Below are 18,059 nucleotides of genomic sequence, written 5' to 3'. Positions count from 1 at the left end.
CACACATTTAAACTAGAAAAATGTGTTCATCGGGACCACAGGTCTCTGCCAAGCCAGCTAGTATCAGTCAATCTTCAATCAGGATGGAATGTGAAAAACCGATCACATGTCGGCACAGTGACGTGGCAGGCAAGATTTGGGGTTAACCCCTCCATTTTCCAGCCTGACCAATTTGACACGCCAGTTTGTAGTTCTTAACCCATTTAGGCCTGACGTTGAAATTTAAAAAATGTCTTCTAAATCATACACTTTTCTGAAAAAAACTCATGTTTCTAAATCAGTGGTTGTCAATATTTCATGTCAAGGACCCCAAAAATTATATGAATTATATGACCCCCATCTGAAAATAATCCAGGGACCCTAGTTTAAAAAGCAGGTGGCTTGCACACATCCAGTTCTTTGCTGGTGCTGGACAAAAGGTAGATACATACAGAGAAGGAGTGGTCCGCACACAGTCTTTGCTCCAACAGTGTTTATTGTGTTAAAACACCATTCTCAATCAGGACACAACGTTTCGGCCGTGAACGGCCTTCATCAGGTGATAGTAATCAGTATATGATAACCTCCCTTATATAATGGTCGTCACATGACTGACGTTAACAAAATGTGTGATAAAATAAGTTGAATCACCACCGCAACAAGCAAGTTCACAACATTACGACAAAGTTTAAAACTAGCTGGTATTTAGCTTGTTACAGACTGTTAAAATATTTTTAAAATATTTTGCAATTTTTAAGATTTAAAAAAAATCAGTCAGAACAATATCAAAGGTACATATAAGGGCTCTATCAAAGGCAAATGAAAAATCCCTCACGGTTTTTCAAAAATAGCAGACCTACAAGTAGTGCGGCACTCTGTGCCACGCTAGCTTGTAGATCTGCTATTTTTCAACAGCTAAAGCTAAATCTTTGACTCGTTTGTCTGTTTAGCTATGGGTCGACGGTGCTGCGTTCATGGTCAAGTTCGAGTTGAACTGGTTTTAGCAGCGATGAATTGCAGATTATAACCTCTTTAATATGAAGGCCTATTTATTAACCCACAATGTTTTTCATTTACTTACGTCCATTTGCCAGAATGTGAACCCGGGCATTTTGAGTACCCTAAGGTTTTATGTTAGAAATGTTGAGTAGCATCCCCAGCATTTAGAAACTGCCCGATGCTAACTTGCATATGTTGGGCAATTTTCATAATTGGCATAATAAGCTGGGGTACCATTAACAACCTATACAAGGCAAATATTTCAAATTTTCATTATGTTTTTAGTGGCATGTGACATCTCAAACTACGGGTGTGTGTCACACGGGTGTGATTTTATTATAATTTGATCGGATCATCCGTCATAAATCCTGAACGTCTGCATGTTGTTTCTCATATCTGTGTTACAGGTTTGAAGTGGGTTCACCAACTCAGTGGGCTGAGAGAGCTGAGCAGAAGGCCAGAGAGAGAATTCAGCCCCTGCTGGATCAAGCACAGGTGGATAGACTAGCTCTGCATCACTGTCATGCACCAGGTGTTTTCCTGCCGATCACCTACAGCCCCATAGCTTTTTCTTCCTCTTAAAAAAATAATATATAAATAAATAAAATCCATACATCTAATTATAGAAAATGCCATAGGACAGGTATTTACCCTCGGATTTGGGCCACAGTTTTTTCACCACAGTGGCTCGCTCTGGCTTGGCTGGGCGATCCATTGAACATATTTGACTGTTTCCGCCGGTGGGAAGCTGGTAGGCGTTTGTGTTCTTTGCTAGCCACTCCTACAGGTTGGTCAGGGCACAACCCCAAAAATCGATTGTCCAATGCCAATCCAAATAGTTTAGCAACAGTTGCTATGCAGGTCAAGCTTTCTTCGCTGCTAACGTGGCTATTGGACAAGGATGGGTTGGGGAGGGACTTGGCGAAGGGCTAATTAACTTGAAACTGCTTGTCTTTCACTGACTTCAGCAGGTTGGAGAGTCCAGAAATGGGAATGTACCATCGCTACGGCACAGACTGTCTGAGCAGACTGCTGAGATGGTGAGTAACCCTGTTTTCATTTCCGCTCACTGGTACTGGAGTTATAAATGTGTGCACAACACATATTAAGACTGTATATTTTTATATTCTTTCTTCATTGTGTGTGTGTGTGTGTGTGTGTGTGTGTGTGTGTGTGTGTGTGTGTGTGTGTGTGTGTGTGTGTGTGTGTGTGTGTGTGTGTGTGTGTGTGTGTGTGTGTGTGTGTGTGTGTGTGTGTGTGTGTGTGTGTGTGTGTGTGTGTGTGTGCGCGTGTGCGTGTGTGTGTGTGCGGCCCGTCCACCCGTGTACACAGGCGGCAGAGAGTGCAGAGCAGTTGAGCGAGGCTCTTCTGGAAGACCTGTTGGATGATGCTGCACGTGCAGCGTGGTCTGTCGACAAGGACAGGCGTTTGGAGGGCTCTGCCCGGTGTGGGCTTCAAGCCCCCACGCTGGAGAGCATGCTGCTGCGCATGGAGGAGATGCAGGTAAGGGGTGGGCTGCAGCTGTATGGAAAAGGCCACTGCTCTGGTCACGGCAGGTCCAGAGAAAGGCCAGAGTTGCTCAGTTTGTTGTTCATAGTGAGATTCTATGACAGCTTTGGTCTGGCTCCACACCAGGAGACAAACTGCAGCTGCTGTGCCGCTGCCCTAATGATAAAGCTCTGTGTTTTGTTTTTTCTTCTTTTTTTCAATGCATGTCTGAACAGAGGGATGAGGAGGATGTGAGGAGACGGTTTGTGTCTATAAGCTACACAGGCCCTCTTGACTGGGACAAAGTTCAGTCTGCAAGTAAGAATATGAACCCCATGGCTTCCTCTCCTTGTGTAACAGTTTCGTTACTTGGTAATGTGGCTTGAGTTTGACTTTGACTCGAATATCCCTCATATCTCCTGTAGGTGGAGACATTGTGACATTTGATTGGATGACTGTTTTCCTAATCCTGTTTCTATGCTGCTCATCTTTCTTTTCTGGCACTCTTCCCCTCCCCTCCACTACCTCATCTATTTCTTCCTCCTGTCCTTGTCCTTTCCAGGCTCCAGGCCAAGCTCCCCTCAGCCAATTAAGTTAACCAGGCCGCTGCTGAGGCATACATCTGCTCCCGACATTGTCTTGGAGAAACCTGTTGACATGGGGTGAGTCTTTTTTATTTATTTTTTATTTCTGGTAACCATTATTCACCAATGGCTCCCACCCAGTCCCCTCTTAAGTCGTTCATTATTGCACTTGAAGAAGAAACGTTGATGCGTTGAAGCTATGAAGAATAAACACTGACTTTAATGTATTACATTTTGGGGTCAATGAAATGCCAGCTCCATTACATATTTAATATATTAACCCTGTGTGACAACGTATAACATACATCTACAGTGCATCTAGTTTATAAAATCCCATGGCTGAAAAGGACATATAAATGAGACAACTTGGTATAACACAATAACATATGAACTAATTTTAAATAATAATAATCATAACCAGTAAGACGCCCTGGTGGCCTTGCCTGACGACCTTGCCCTAAAGGGCGAGGTCGCCTGCACGCATCCGCCTGGGTGATGGCAGACGTCAGACTGCTGGGCGAGCGCTGGTGCTTTGGCATGGGGGGTCAGATCAACATATGGAATGAATTCTGTACTGGCCATACTGTATATGGAGCGTGTCTTGAGTGTACAGGGTTTGATGAGGTCAGATCACCATATGGAATGTCAGAACAGGAAGGACGGGTGGGGGAGATCAACATATGGAATGTCAGAACAGGTCAGCTCCATATATGGAGATATAAGGGTTTGAGGTCAGATGTAGAGTTGCTGGCCGGATCCATATGCAGATCTAGATGATGATCCAGTCTTCTCCATGTATGTTATCCAGGGTTAGATGAGGTCAGTGTCTTTGACCAAAAATCACACGCATGTGAAATGAGGGGCGCTCTTGTCATCGTACATCAATTTATGTTAGCGGACATTTGACATTGCTACCATAAGGTAACTAAGGTGGTCCCTTATTGGTCAAGCGCTCCCACCAACATGTGATTGGTTAGCCGATTTGCTCGTTTACATATGACGTAAGTTTTCTCTTCAATCTTAATGTTTTGATGTTTAATTTACGCCATATTTAGCGGAATTATCAGCTCTTATCATAAATCATCATGCATCATCTTATACTGGCCAATCGGAATGCCCGTTGCCTGTGATTGGTTAGCTGATTTGCTCGTTTACATATGACGTAAAGTTTCCCTTCAATGTCAATGGCGTTTAATGTTTTGATGTTTCATTTACGTCATATTTATCGGAATTCTGACGTAATTTCTCCATTCATTGTCGATGGCAAATATTGAAACCTGTGGGGACAAAAGCTGTTTATAGAAGGGGCTAGCACGCACACACACACACACACACACACACACACACACACACACCTCTGTGCTTTGGCTGCAGCTGCTGTTGCTTAGATTAATGAAGAATATGAAGGAAGATGCGGATAGAGTGTGAGAAGGAGCCAAAGACTGATGTGCAGAGGATGAACTTGAAGTTGTTGTCAGGTGGCTGCTGACGAGAGAATTCCAGTAGATTCCAGACACATTAGCAGATTAAATTGAGTCTGTCCGAAATACCTCCGCCGGTCATCACAGTGTACTATCCCCTCGGGCATAAAACAACAATGACTTGTGTCTGCACTCGAGCACTTTGAGGCAGAGGCAGTACCGATATGTTTATTTTACTGCATTGCCTATTTCTCAGCTCAAAAGTTTTCAAATATATATATTTTAGTCTACTGTTTATGTCTGTGCATTACATTTTAATGTAGAGCGAAAACACAAAAGTCACCAATATAGTAAAACTAAAACGCATGGGTTCCCGAGGCTAATATAGAGCCCTGGGGGACCCCGGTCAACCAAGTATAAGGGTTTAAGTGATTATGGGTATTTCGACCCAACCATTTATAGATGGATCAGCAACATTTTAACGTCAATTCTACTTGCTGGAAGCCAGTGCAGAGATCTGAGAATTGGTGTATTATGTTCAGCTTTCTTTGTTCTATTTATACATTTGAGGCTGCATTAGTGCATTCTTATTGTTTGTTTATTTTGGCATTTTATTGCTTTAGTCAGATAGGAGCGTGTAGTAGAGACAGGAAATTGAGGACAGAGAAGAGAGAAACAAGTCGAGATACAGTAGGAGTCCTCGCAGCTGACCGACCAGGCACAGCTGACTGATAACATTTTTGGTGGAGACATGAGAGAAGACCATTCCAGTACTTTAACCAGCTGTAGGCATGGATAATGTTTGTACAAGTCTTTTGGTGCACATGAATATTCAAATTCTTGCTAGATGAGAATTTGCTGAATTAGTTAATGACTTGATATGGCTTTTTATCTTTAGATCTGAATCCATAATTACATTAAGATTTCTGGCTTGACCTTTAACCTTGAAGACGCGGAGACAAGGTGAGCACTAACATTAATGCTGTGTTCATATGGGCAGATGCAAAGATTCACAGCATTTTTGCCGCTTTGTATCTGAAGTTGAAGCCAGTTCAACTTATTTGTAGCTTTGTGTCTTTGTATCTTTTGTAGCAGCTACAAATGTCAGATTTGCTTTGTAGCTTCACGTCGCTGGCTGTGATTGAAAGTGAATGGTTATGGTAGGGTAGACTGTATCTTTGTTTCTGCCCGTGTGAATGCAGCATAAGTGTTTGTTCCTTGGCATCAAAGTAGCACAATGCCACAGATGGATCTGTCTGCTTTCCACACTCTGGTGCATGACATGACCTAAATATTTCACACATCTGACCCAATACCAGTAATAGAAGTACCAGACTGAGTGTATCAAAGGATTCTGTCTGGCATAGAGTGACACTGTAGACTGAAACAAATGCCCAAAGTACAGTTCAAGTCTGGTTCTCTACGACTAGTGTGATTCAATTCATCTAAAAAGCACAGCACATTATACATAATGGTGTAAACCTTTAACCAGAATGAATCTCGTCATAACTGCCAGGTGCAGCAAAGAGACTATCCCAGCAAGCCAAATGACGTCATGATGTCGTTATGATGACGTCCTCCGGTGACTCGGGTGACGTTCAGGACTAGGCCAGATCACAGCCCATATGGGGATGATCTTTATGTCATTTCCAAGACGTTGACCAGTTGAAATAATATAGCTTATTCTGGGCCAGATCTTACTAGTTATGATCTGGCCTCAATCAGACTCTCTCTGATTCATCCAGGAACGTCCGACGTCCGTCTTAGTGGGCAAAATGTATGTTGGTTGAAATCAGGTGATATTATGGGCCAGATCTCACTAGTCTTGGTTTGACTTGATCTGGCCCCAATCGAGATGTCAATAATTCATCCAGGTCCTGGATGAATCTCCCATTGGCTTGCCTTAAAGGATACGGCTTCATGTTGCAGCGTTCAGACTATGGGGTTTATCTCCCATTGGCTCCCATTGACAGTATAGCCAGATTTAGGGGAATATCTCATTTTAAACACTAGTAGGAAATGACCCAACCAGTCTGCCCTGCAGCCCAAATGACTGGTTATCAAAGTAAAATGAGCAGTTGCTTGCTTTGCTGTTAATAACGGTTGTTAATATTAAGTAGTTGACGGTCCCTCTCCTGCGTGAGTCGTAACAAATTATTTGAATGAACAGTAAACTTATACACGTAGGTGACATGACATAGACTATTATCTGTCTTGGACCGGTTCACTTCGCTCGCTTGGTTTGTGTCAGCAATGTAGCTCTCCACTCGAGATGAATGAATGTCATGTGCTCATTTTAGTTTCAATTGTGTGTATACTTTACTTCTACTTCTTCGCACAAAGAAAATACCGTTGTGCGAAAGAAAATACCGGTAAAAGCCTGGGTACCAACTACCAAGGCTATGAGAGGTGTGATCCCGTACGATGCTGGTGGCTCTTTGGGCACATCACTCTGTGTAGAGCTCCAACAAGGAGGGAACAGAGGCACCAATGATCCTCCCAGCTGTCTTCACCAGGAAGTGAAGGATGGACTCAGTGCCCCTATAGAAGGTGGTGAGAAGGGGTGTAGGAAGGCCTGCCTTTTTGAGCCTCAGGAGGGGGTGTAGTCTCTGCTGGACCTTCTTAATGATGGTCGTGGTGTTGGTGGTGGAGGTCAGGTCGTCTGCCAGATGAACCTCCAGGAACATGATGATATTAACCCTTTCACCAGGGGCGCCACTGATGTTCAGTGCTGTGTGATGGCAGATTCTGGCTCTCCTGAAATCAACCACCATGTCTTTTGTTCGTCCACATCCAGGGAGAGATTGTGTGACATCCTGGGGGTGCGAGCATGCTAACAACTTCCAGGTTTTTCTAAAAATGTAATACTGACCTCCAGAAGTGAGGTTTTTGTTTTGTTTTTTACTTCCACAATTGCCCAAATAATATGTTGCTCCATTCCTGGCTATACTCTTCCTCATCCCATCCCCTTGACATCCACATCCACAGCCACCCCTCAATCCTTCCATCACTACCTGAGTATGTCAACTGTGGGAGGCATACCATTTCGGGTTTATGATCCGGTCGGGAGTGGATGATAACTTAAGCCATGTTGTAGTGTGATTTGTAGTCATCAGTCCGGTGTGATTTGGCGTATGAATCTGACAAGTTTCTTCAAGTACTTATTGGAATAGAGGGTATGCACATGCATAAAGTGAATGGAAAATCAAATTGAGTGGCGAAGTGAGTGACAAAGTCAGTTTAATGTCGTTTAACGTCGTTTAATGCAATCAAATACAACTTTTCTGTTTGGATGTATGGGCTGTCATGGCCAGAAAGTAGTTTTTTGCCACTCAGTAGGCGTTCCCGCATAACTTCCGGGTTTGATGATGATGTCACACACATTCCCTCTATAGTTCCTTTGGTATATCCATCTTCTTTTTTTTTAAGATATATTTTTTCTGCCTTTATTGATAGTGAACAGTAGTCCGACAGCAAATATTGAGATATGGGGAGTGACACGCTGTAAAGGTCGACGTTGGGATCTGGAGTCGAACCAGCGGCATGCTGTCAGGCTGCATTAGCAGCCCAGGTGCCCAGACCGCTACACCAGCCGCCCGGGCCGGTATATCCATCTTTTAAGGCAAGACTAAAAACAAACAAAGCGACGCCAGGAATAAGAGGTTTTATTTATGTATTTATTTGAGTTTTTATCATCCGGTCTAGACCATGCCTAGACTGGATCACACAGGCTATTATAGGCTTTCCTCCGAGGTGGAAAGTGTGGTGAGGCGAGCTTAGATGGACATAGCAGGACAATGTACAACAAAAGAAACATTGTTTTAATGAGATTAAATCTCAAAACCCTGAATTTGAATATGCAGGATGTATATTTTCCTCTTTTCTAGCAGCCCCCACTTTGAAAACCTGTGAGATTGTGAACATGTACATAGATGGAGCTTGTGTTTGTACAGGAGCTGAATAGTTGATAATCCCTCCGTCATTGTTGATTTCTCTTGTGTTGAATGTGGGGGAAATGGTGATTTAAGGATGCAGGCTTGTAAAAGAACAAAGCACGCCCAGCTGCAGAACCCTGTGGAGAGCTTAAAGGGATATTTGACTTTCATGGATTTTTCTTTTCCTAAAATAATGAAATAAAATCATTGAAAAAAGTATGGCAATAGAAAAATCCTGGCCCCTCACGTATTAGAATGACAATATCAGTCACCAGAACCAAGAACGGGTTATTTCGATTAATCTATCATGCTTAAAATGGAGTTGAAGTTATAATGGGTTTGTAGGAAAGGGTTGAGACAGCTAAAATGAATATCAAATATCGCAATACTGAATCAAGCAACTTCAAAACTGTCTGGGGTGTTTTAATATTACAAAAGCCTGAGTAGACGATGAAATGACCCAAAAAGATTCTTTTGAAAGTGAAGTATCCCTTTAAACCTAATCTATATTTCGTTGCATATTTTAGTTGGAAATCCATTGTTTCGGGTGCCTGACGCATTTGTGTGTAGGCTCAAGCATCTCTCAGTAGGCCTCTCGCCTGGGGTTTCTTTGATTGTGTTGTAGGCAGCACAGACTCTTGGTGGTGTTACTTCCTTGGTTGCTTGATTTTTAGAGTGCTATTATAGAACAATGGAGAAAAGGCAGGGGGTGTGAAGGCACAGCGCTGTGGGAAGCCAATTTTCAAAATATTGAATGTAGCCATTTGCGTCTCCTTTAATCTTATTTTATTGTTTACCAGTGCTTGCTTCTGCTAAGCCCAGTGTAATTTAATCTGTACTGTGGTTGTTTATGTAAACCTTGTGTTGGTTCAGGTTAAGACAGGTGAGGCTAATCCTTTACTTGAGATTGATGTATTTCTCTGTTGTTCTTCAAGACCAACCAGTTGTAATATAATTCAATTGTCCACAATCCCTTTCCAATCAAATGGTATATAAATTATGTATGTGCAGTCAAACAACCACAAAAACAATGGTGGGGGTGAGAGGTTTGAACTTCTCACACAAGAATGGACCGGGAAATGAGATGTATGTATCCTGGTGAGCAGCACAGACACCTGATTGTCCCCCTTGGCTAATGCTGCATGGCCCAATGCTGCTCCGGTCAAACAAATCAATGACGCTATGCAGTATGGGGCGCTCGAATGCATTCCTTTTCTAATTTCCTTCTTAACAGCCGTTCCTTGCCTTCTTCACGTCTAGGAGTGGCAGGTAACCAGGCTTTAACAGTGCTGTAGCAGGCACAGTAGATGGCATCTCGCTGCTGCAACCCAACTAGTTTCACTGTAGAACCACCCTGGGTGGGTCGATTCCATATTGTTATCCAGTTCTGGCTCTCTGCTGGGGCTGCCACTATCGATTATTTGCATAGCAATTATTCTATAGATTATCGAGATTATTCGATTAATCGAATAATTGAGGAAAGTGTGTGTGTGTGTGTGTGTGTGTGTGTGTGTGTTAAATTGTTAACGCTTTAACAATTTAACAAAATATCACTTACCTTTAACTGTAGCAACCCTGTTGGACTTCATGGTCTATTTTAAAGACAGAACAAACAACATGGGATGGATTTTATGTTTGTATTGTGTGTGTAATTGAAATAAAAACAAGAAATTATGACATAGTCATAATGTGTCAGGTGAAACAGGCGCTGTCTCCGTTGTCCCCCTTGTCTTTGTTTTCCCCCATATTGTTATTGTTATTATTTTAGTAACGTGTATGTTTACACTCTGAGTTAAATTAACACTGGCTTTTTGCCATGTAGACTGGGGTCCCAGTCCAGAGATGATGAAATCATAATGGAATGGCCTAGGCTAATTTCTATGAATTTAATTTGGGGGTCCTTGAAATTAAAATGGCTGTGAATCAATGGGTTTAAACTGTACACTATAGTTAATTCACAACATAGCACATACGGTAACGATTTTTGAAACGGGGCTTGGTTTAGAAAAGCCTATATTTTGCGCTAAAGTAATATATTGAATAACATAAATGTAGGTTTTAAGGCTAGAATGGCATTGTAGAGAAGTGGACTAGTGAGAGATGTGATTCATTCATTGCGGGACTACAGTCGTGAATGATCATCTTCAGTCAGTGTTTTAGTTCCTACCTGGAGTTGTGCATTATCTCCGCTGTGCACAGCAGCAAAGGGGAACTGTCTTTATATCTATGGTCTTTTTCAGTCGCTGTGCGACACACAAGTACAATGTGTTTGTTTTGGTAGTAGTCTACTGCAGGCGCAGCCCTGCTGTTTCACGTAAACAAAACCAGCCAGACCAACGTTAATGGCTTAATGCACGTAGGACCCGCATTTTCAAACTGTCCACTCGTCGCGACGGACCCGACGGTATAAAAGATGTTGTGAGTGATTCTTGCAGATGCAGCGCACTGCGGCTGACCGGATAGCTACACACTAGTAGTAGGCAACATTGGCTCCCTCTGTTATACACTGCGAGTCTCAAGTGTGTGCATGGATGCCGTTGTCATGCCGTTGCTTGCTGTGCCATTGGCCAGAGGAGGCAGACGAGGCAGCCAATCAGGCTTGGGGCAAAAATGTGTTTTACAAAAGTCGGCCCTCCTGGTGGCGCTATAACAGGCCGTTCTGGAAAAATTGGAGCAGAGGTTCATCGTTGGCATCTAGAGAGTGTGTGTGCAAAGTTTGGCATGGATCGGGCCAACGGTGCCGGAGATTAGCTGATAACGGACGGATGGACACAAACGGACACACACACACACACACGGACGGACACACACGGACGGACGGATGGAGTGCAAAACATACTCTCTCCCCATGCCTTTGGCCTGGTGGAGACAATAATCGGGACACAAAATAAATCCCCCATATCTTTAATAATCTGTCTGTCGATAGCCGAGTGCTCAAGGTGCGTACAACATAGGGTATAGGCTCTGATGCCTGACGGCAAGCCCCAGGTTCCCGAGCCCATCGACAGACCCTGTCACTCCCTGTGGAATAGGCAGAAAAAGACCCCCCAAAATATCTTAATAAAATAATTAGGCATGTAACGATATATCGTATATCGATATATCGATATTATTATTATTTTTTAGGGGGGCTAGTGAATTATGGTGTGTGATGTGAAATGTGAGCTTTAGTCATATTCCATCATATTCAAGTGCTTTTGGAGAGAAATGAGAGTCACTTTCAGTAGTAGAGCACTGTAGAGGGGAGCTGTGTGTCTGTGCCGAGACGATGATGGCCGTTGATGCTCATCAAGGAAGGCAATTATGTTTCTGCACTGTCAAAAGTAATGCTACTTCTTTTGCAATGTAGTTAAATAAAAAATGTGAAAAAGCGGAAGAGGGAAGATAAATTATTTAAAATAAAATAAAACATAAATAATTAAAACAAAATAGAAAAAAGAATTAGGGGAAAGGAACTGGTCGGAATAACGTGTTCCTTCCACGTGCTACGTCCGGCCGGGGAAACTCTCCCCTGTCAGTTGAAAAGAAGCAGCTTGGACTCCTCAGGATTACATTAGATAATTGACACTGGGTGAAAAATGGGTTACAAAATTGTGGGAAAAAACATTAAAAAAAATGTTATAATAAATTGTTTAAAATATCGTGAAAAATCGTATCGTGAACCTCATATCGTGATACGAATCGTATCGTGAGTTGAGTGAATCGTTACATGCCTAAAAATAATGGTAATTATATGAATGGACTGTCCCTCCCCCTTGCACACAAAGCTGTAGTGACGAGCAACTGAAAAGTTTAGTTTCTCCAGAAAGCCTTGAACATGGAAGACAGTCAATGATAATTAAACAGTGAATGTGTTTCACACACCATATGCACCCCCGTATCTTTCACCAACAAAACTACACTGCTGCATTTGGGTCTCTGTGACTCAGTTTCAGCACAGCCGGCATCCTGTTTGATATATAAAATTAGATCACCTCATTTTGGAGGTTTCCCAGGATCTCCATTTCCCAGCCAATGCACTTGTCGGGCTGTTGGAAAGGAATGGGAAAACGAAGAACCTTAAAGTTATTTGTAGTTGATTTCAAGCACAAAAATCGTTTTGTTTTTTAAATGGTACCATCTTATAATTCACTGCCAATCACTGTCCACAAACACACCTGTGTGGATGGCTCCCAATTAAAATAATAAGTTAAATTAACCCTAGAACACAAGTAAGACACGTGAATGCGGGAAGCGAACGAAGCTGTTGTGGCAGTCTGACACACACACACCTCTGTCGGTCCAATTTCAGAAGCCCTCTGGTGGCGGGCGGGTGGTGTTACAGCGTGACACACACACACACAGACAGACAGACAAGCTAGGCTGGCTTCTATAGTAATTGCTCACTTCGTTCGCAATCACTTCGTTCGCAATCACTAAGTTCGCAATCACTTCGTTCGCAACTAACACTTTGTCACACCATCACTAAACACTGGTATATACAAAAATATTCCATGACATTTTTAATCAAGACTTTTAACAAAAAAACATAGATACACATAAAATAGATATCATGGGGGGCCTTATCATAGGTCGGCAAAATCGTGAAAAAACGTGGGTATTATTTTAAAATATTCCTAAAAAAAGAAATAATGGAGCTGGGAACTTCTCCTTTGGTCCACCCATTCCTGGAACATTGTGAGCATGGTCCAGTGAAAAATAATAATACAAAAATGAACTCCCATTGTGGGTGTATGGGATTTTTCTATTTACTAAACAATAGGGTGAAATTCACCCGAACACCTGCCTGTAGAAAAAAACAGGGATGTGGGCATGGACACAAACCTACCTTCTAGGATGTCACTGAGCATCATTAAGGTACTGAAAGAGTAAGACCCACCCACCCCAGACATCAGCAACATTATGAAAATTACAAAGAAAATATTTTAATATTGTCTGGGTGAAAATCATGCACCCGTGTTTAGTGTTCTAGGGTTAATGATGATGTCCTAACAATGTCCTCGTTTGTCTCCCACAAGATTAATCTGGTCCTCCCAGAAAATGTACGGACACTTGAATGAATGGCACTCCATGTCAAGGATGGTTCATGAGAATGGCACAGGGCCCTCGGGTGGCCTCTGAGCACATGAAGTGTCGGCAACGGCTGCAACACTCTAAATGTAGAAACAGGAGTGTGGCTGCAAAGAGCCAGTCTACACATAGAGGATTATATGCCTGGCACTAGACTATGGCGATGACCAGCTGAGACTCACCTTGGGGGTAGTAGGCATTCATCTGGAATTCATCCATTTTGACCATCATTTTATAGGGTATGTTCTAGCACTCCACCGTGGAAACTGGCGTTCCAATCGTCCATGGTACATCCTCCATGTACTCCAACAAACACAATTGTCCATCTTTGAACGTGGGATGTAGGTTGGTGAGGGCAGTCTCTTGTCGCTACACAACTTAACACATTACGTATGTGCCCTTTTAATCTTTAAAAAAAAAATGTTTTTACCAAGACGTCCACAGACCCAGAAGGGCGAAATCCATTTAACCGACTGCCCGGTCGGTCGGTAGTCCGACACGGTGGTCGGTAAATCCGACGGGCGGTCGGTAAGTCCGACGGTCGGTCGGACTTACCGACCGCCCGGTCGGACAACCGACCGACCGGGCGGTCAGGTGAAATGGATTTCGCCATCCCTCCACAGACGTCCTGGGCACTACATGCGGTAATTCCTAGGACGTCTGTGGACGTCTTGGGCACAAAATGTGTTAACTCAATTCGCACCAGCATGAATTAATCCCTCGATAGCGTATTGCCAAGGTTTTATCGCGCGTAACACTTACTTTGAAGAGCCAAATATCCGTAACCGAATGTTACAATGACAAACTGTCGGTCGGTGTCTGAAAAAGCTGACCGCAAGTGTCAGCCCACCTGCTACAGCCCGTTGAAAACCCTTGTATTCACCAGAAACGGTCCCCTCAATGTCCTTTCTGAGATACAGAGCTGTGAATGGTGGGCTTAGACTGGAAGTGGATGCGCGCGCATGTTCAAAATGGCCACGGCCAGTGTCCCACTCTGTGTCAGCTAGCGATACGATCGTATCAAAAAATGGATTAAAGAATACAAGCCCTCAAACCCGAGAATCTTGGGTTTGGCGGGCTAGGGTACTAATTTAAACCTTCGTGTTCCTCGTTTCTGGCGGACTCCGTGTTAAGTGACTTCTACAGGTTGGTCAGGATGCGGAACTAGGAAGGATAGTGTGTTTCTCTGCATGCGTTACTGAAACTCATCACTGAAAAGAATTGCCTGCCAGGGTCACGTGTATCAGAGCCTGAGGAGACATGTGGCTGTCTTGTTTCCTTCACAGTGTTACCTCTGAGAGCAGCCTGACAGAGGACTGCCAAGGTGAACATCAAGCTGGCAGCGGAACCACAGTACCAGGCCCATTGGAGAGGAGCAGGGGGACCCTTATTTCAGTACCAGACAGCATGTTGACAAGTATCCAGCAATACAGGGAAGAACATGAGGCCTATTTGCGCCTGGTGGCACATGAGGCTGTTGGCAGTTTCAATCCCTGGGCCATTGCAGACAGGTAAAGGACTAAGGCCATTGAATGTTTCTGAAGAGTTCTGCTGATATTTCAATTTACCGGTAGCTGATATTTCATGTATAATGTAGCCTAAATAAATGTGAAATTCCATTCCAAAACAATTGCACCACAGGTGTTGAGAATCGCATACATGCAACTTGGTTTGTTGTGTAATGTGCACAGAGCCACGTTTAAATAGGTTTACCTTGTTCACTATATTGTCACTGGGTTCAACTTTGAGTAAGCGTTTCTATTATTCTCTTGGCCCGAGGCTATTTAGTGATGATTGCATAATGCTGAATTGCCAGCTGTGTGAGCATCATGCAGAGATCAGGGTTAGTATTGTATTCATAATGTCTCCAGAGTCCATCTTTCTCGCCCAGCCATACATTTGCATAATTGAGAGAATTCTTAAGTTGGTGCAATGCGGAAGGGTCCCTGTTGTCTTTTTTTTTTAAACATTCTCAATGCATGTATGATCAGTTGAGCTGGGCACAGTTCTAGGCATTCCAAGAGGTACTGTATAGAGAGTAGATTTTACATTTATTTTTTCTTTCAAAGACAGATTTTCAAATACTGTTACATGTCATTTTGAAATGTATGTTCTCTTGCCCTAAAGGTGTGCGGGAGTTTAAATTGCTGTGAAAATTGTTTGGCTAAAAGTGGGAGACAGAAAACTGTAGCCCCAGCCCTCCCACCGAACCCAAAGGATCTGACCCCTTGTGCCTCATTATCAGTCCTGTTTCTCCAGAACAGTGGAGTTTTCAATTGTTGGAACTGTAGTTGAATTTTAAAAAGATTGGACAGGAAGGATGTTCATCCAATTATCTACTACTCTGACTCAGCAATCAGCACAGAAGCCATATTATGAAGAAATGTATGATGAGTTGCACTGTTAATGAGCAGTGTGTAGCCCTCCAGTTCACCACAAACGAATTACTAAATGCCATAACTGCATCTTAGTTTATCCACTTAACCTAATTGACCGGTAAGTAGTAGTAGTAAGTAGTAGTAAGTAGTAGTAAGTAGTAGTAGTCCCCCACAAACTCTCTTCACCAAAAATAGCTCACAATGAACATTCTGCAAACCATCGCCGAATGTTGGCCACAGAAAAAGGGATGCTAGTATAGGGTTCATGTGGTTAAGAAGAAAATGAGAAATGACCATAGAAATGAATGTACAGAATATACAGATAATACTGTAGTTTTTCATCAATAACACTGCTTCAGTGTCAAACAGTGGGAGAGGAAGTAATCAATCCTCTGCAACATGGAGACATGAAATTGTGTTGGTTAGAGGAGTATCCATGGTAATAAGCATCTTCGCTTAGATACTATGTACAGTAGGTGGCTGTGACCCGAGAAGGGCACTTATGATGATCTATCAACTTTTATGGGAAAGACAAATAGGCTATTTAAAATTTTAAACCTCTTGTTGTATTTCTTTGATGCATATTTTATGGGGGGGAGTTAACCACTTAAACCTGGCTATTATGGTTGACTGGTGTCCCTCAGGGCAGTGGCGGTTAGAGTGTTCCACGGGCCCTGAGGCGAGATTGACGGCCCGGGCCCCCCCCCCCCCCCCTTGCTGCTAACGTTACATGTCGAAATGTCCATAACCATGATTCAATAGACTATCTGCAAGCTCTTGGAAGCTTGTAGATCTGCTGTTTTATGCTAAGGTTTTTCCCAAAATACGGATGCTGGGGTTTAAGTGTTTTTAACAGGCACGCAAGTTTTGTCTTGCTCACTGATGTCACACATGTATAATCATTTTCGTATCTAGACTAAATGTAGGCTAGTTTTTAGTCTAGTCTCATGGTATGTTAGAAATGCCATGGCCAAGCACGACTTCTACTCAACCAAGGGAATATTATGAAGAAATAGTTGATTTAGCTAGTATTGAGCATTACATAGTATGTGATATATAATCTCCTTTGTTTTGCTCCTTTCAGTCTGGCAGAGGAGTTGATGGCAGAGGCTCTGGCTCAAGTGGCAGCAGAGTTCCAGGACGTCTGTGAGGAGTATGCGGAGGCCGTCTTTACTTCTGAATTCCTCCAGCCTATCCAGTCTCCTCCGCCATCACTTCCACCACTGGGCAGCCAATAGAATAGGCTACTGTGCCACAATGGACATGTCATTTTGCGAAGTCATCCATTGGTAGTTTGAACACGTACTGTATAATACTTTGTTAATGAGAAAATCTACTTTGATATGATGACCAGAATTTATTTAAATTTGAGTCCGTGATTTTTAGAATGAATTCACTGAAAATTGCATGTACCAACCGAAGTTCCCCTCTGAGATAAAGTCTTGGCCAATCAAAGTATCATTATCAAGAATGACAAATTTGGATTTCGGCACGTATCCTCTGTAGACCATCTGTGTGTGTCTGAATTCCACTCAGTTAGTTTAGATAAGCATTAAGCAGTGGACATTACAACATTACTGAGGATTATAAGATTACCCCCCTCCCATGTAGTTGGTCTCTCTGAGGATTACTAACACTTTCCATTGTCATGCTGAAATATTGAACTAAATTAATTGCATTTGGGACCTAACGCAGGAAGAAAAAGTACCTTTTCATAGGATGCTTATTTTTTTAATCAATTCTATTATGATGATGATTATGATTGCCACTAATGATTTATGTTTTAATCCTGTGTCCAATGTGAGGAAATAAAGCACATGTGCAAACAAGTAATTTATTTATCCACGTTTGGATTTAGGTTCCATTTTTGTATCAAATGTGTCTGTGGCCTAATGCATATCAAACAGGGGGTCTTTGAAATGATAAAGTTAGAAACGGTGCTCTAGGTTATGTACTGTTGATACTGACAAATGAATGTGACCAAATAATGACAGCAGTGTGGGGGGGATTTAGCAGATCTAGCAGTCCCTGGAGAGCCACATGAAAGCCTCTCTGGCGAAGTGAAGGGGACACATCCAGATGTTAAGCTGGCCCGTGGGGATCAATCTTTGACAGGGGACAGACAGTGACTGAATGAGTTGGCCTGGACTGGAATTAGCTGTCCCTATTTTCTCTCAGGCAGTTTTCTGTGTGGGCGTCTTGAGT

The 18,059-nt window shown here is 42.8% G+C and overlaps 1 protein-coding gene across 4 annotated transcripts in view; it reads left to right on the top strand.

The window, feature by feature from the left end:
* kiaa0753 (KIAA0753 ortholog) overlaps positions 1-17,683 on the top strand; it is a 28,745-nt gene extending 11,062 nt beyond the window's left edge. For 3 of the 4 annotated variants that reach the window (XM_079515004.1, XM_079515006.1, XM_079515003.1), the window contains 7 exons: positions 1,386-1,473; positions 1,947-2,018; positions 2,311-2,481; positions 2,703-2,784; positions 3,029-3,128; positions 14,763-14,987; positions 16,939-17,683. In XM_079515004.1, the coding sequence (XP_079371130.1) occupies positions 1,386-1,473; positions 1,947-2,018; positions 2,311-2,481; positions 2,703-2,784; positions 3,029-3,128; positions 14,763-14,987; positions 16,939-17,092 (892 nt within the window). In that variant the 3' untranslated portion in view covers positions 17,093-17,683. The remainder of the gene's footprint in view (positions 1-1,385; positions 1,474-1,946; positions 2,019-2,310; positions 2,482-2,702; positions 2,785-3,028; positions 3,129-14,762; positions 14,988-16,938) is intronic. The other variant, XM_079515005.1, reaches the window with a different exon arrangement.
* The last annotated feature ends 376 nt before the right edge of the window (positions 17,684-18,059 follow it).

This window comes from Electrona antarctica (genome assembly GCF_951216825.1).
Source record: "Electrona antarctica genome assembly, chromosome: 11".
NCBI lineage: Eukaryota > Metazoa > Chordata > Actinopteri > Myctophiformes > Myctophidae > Electrona > Electrona antarctica.
This window is presented reverse-complemented; position numbering and strand designations above follow the sequence as displayed.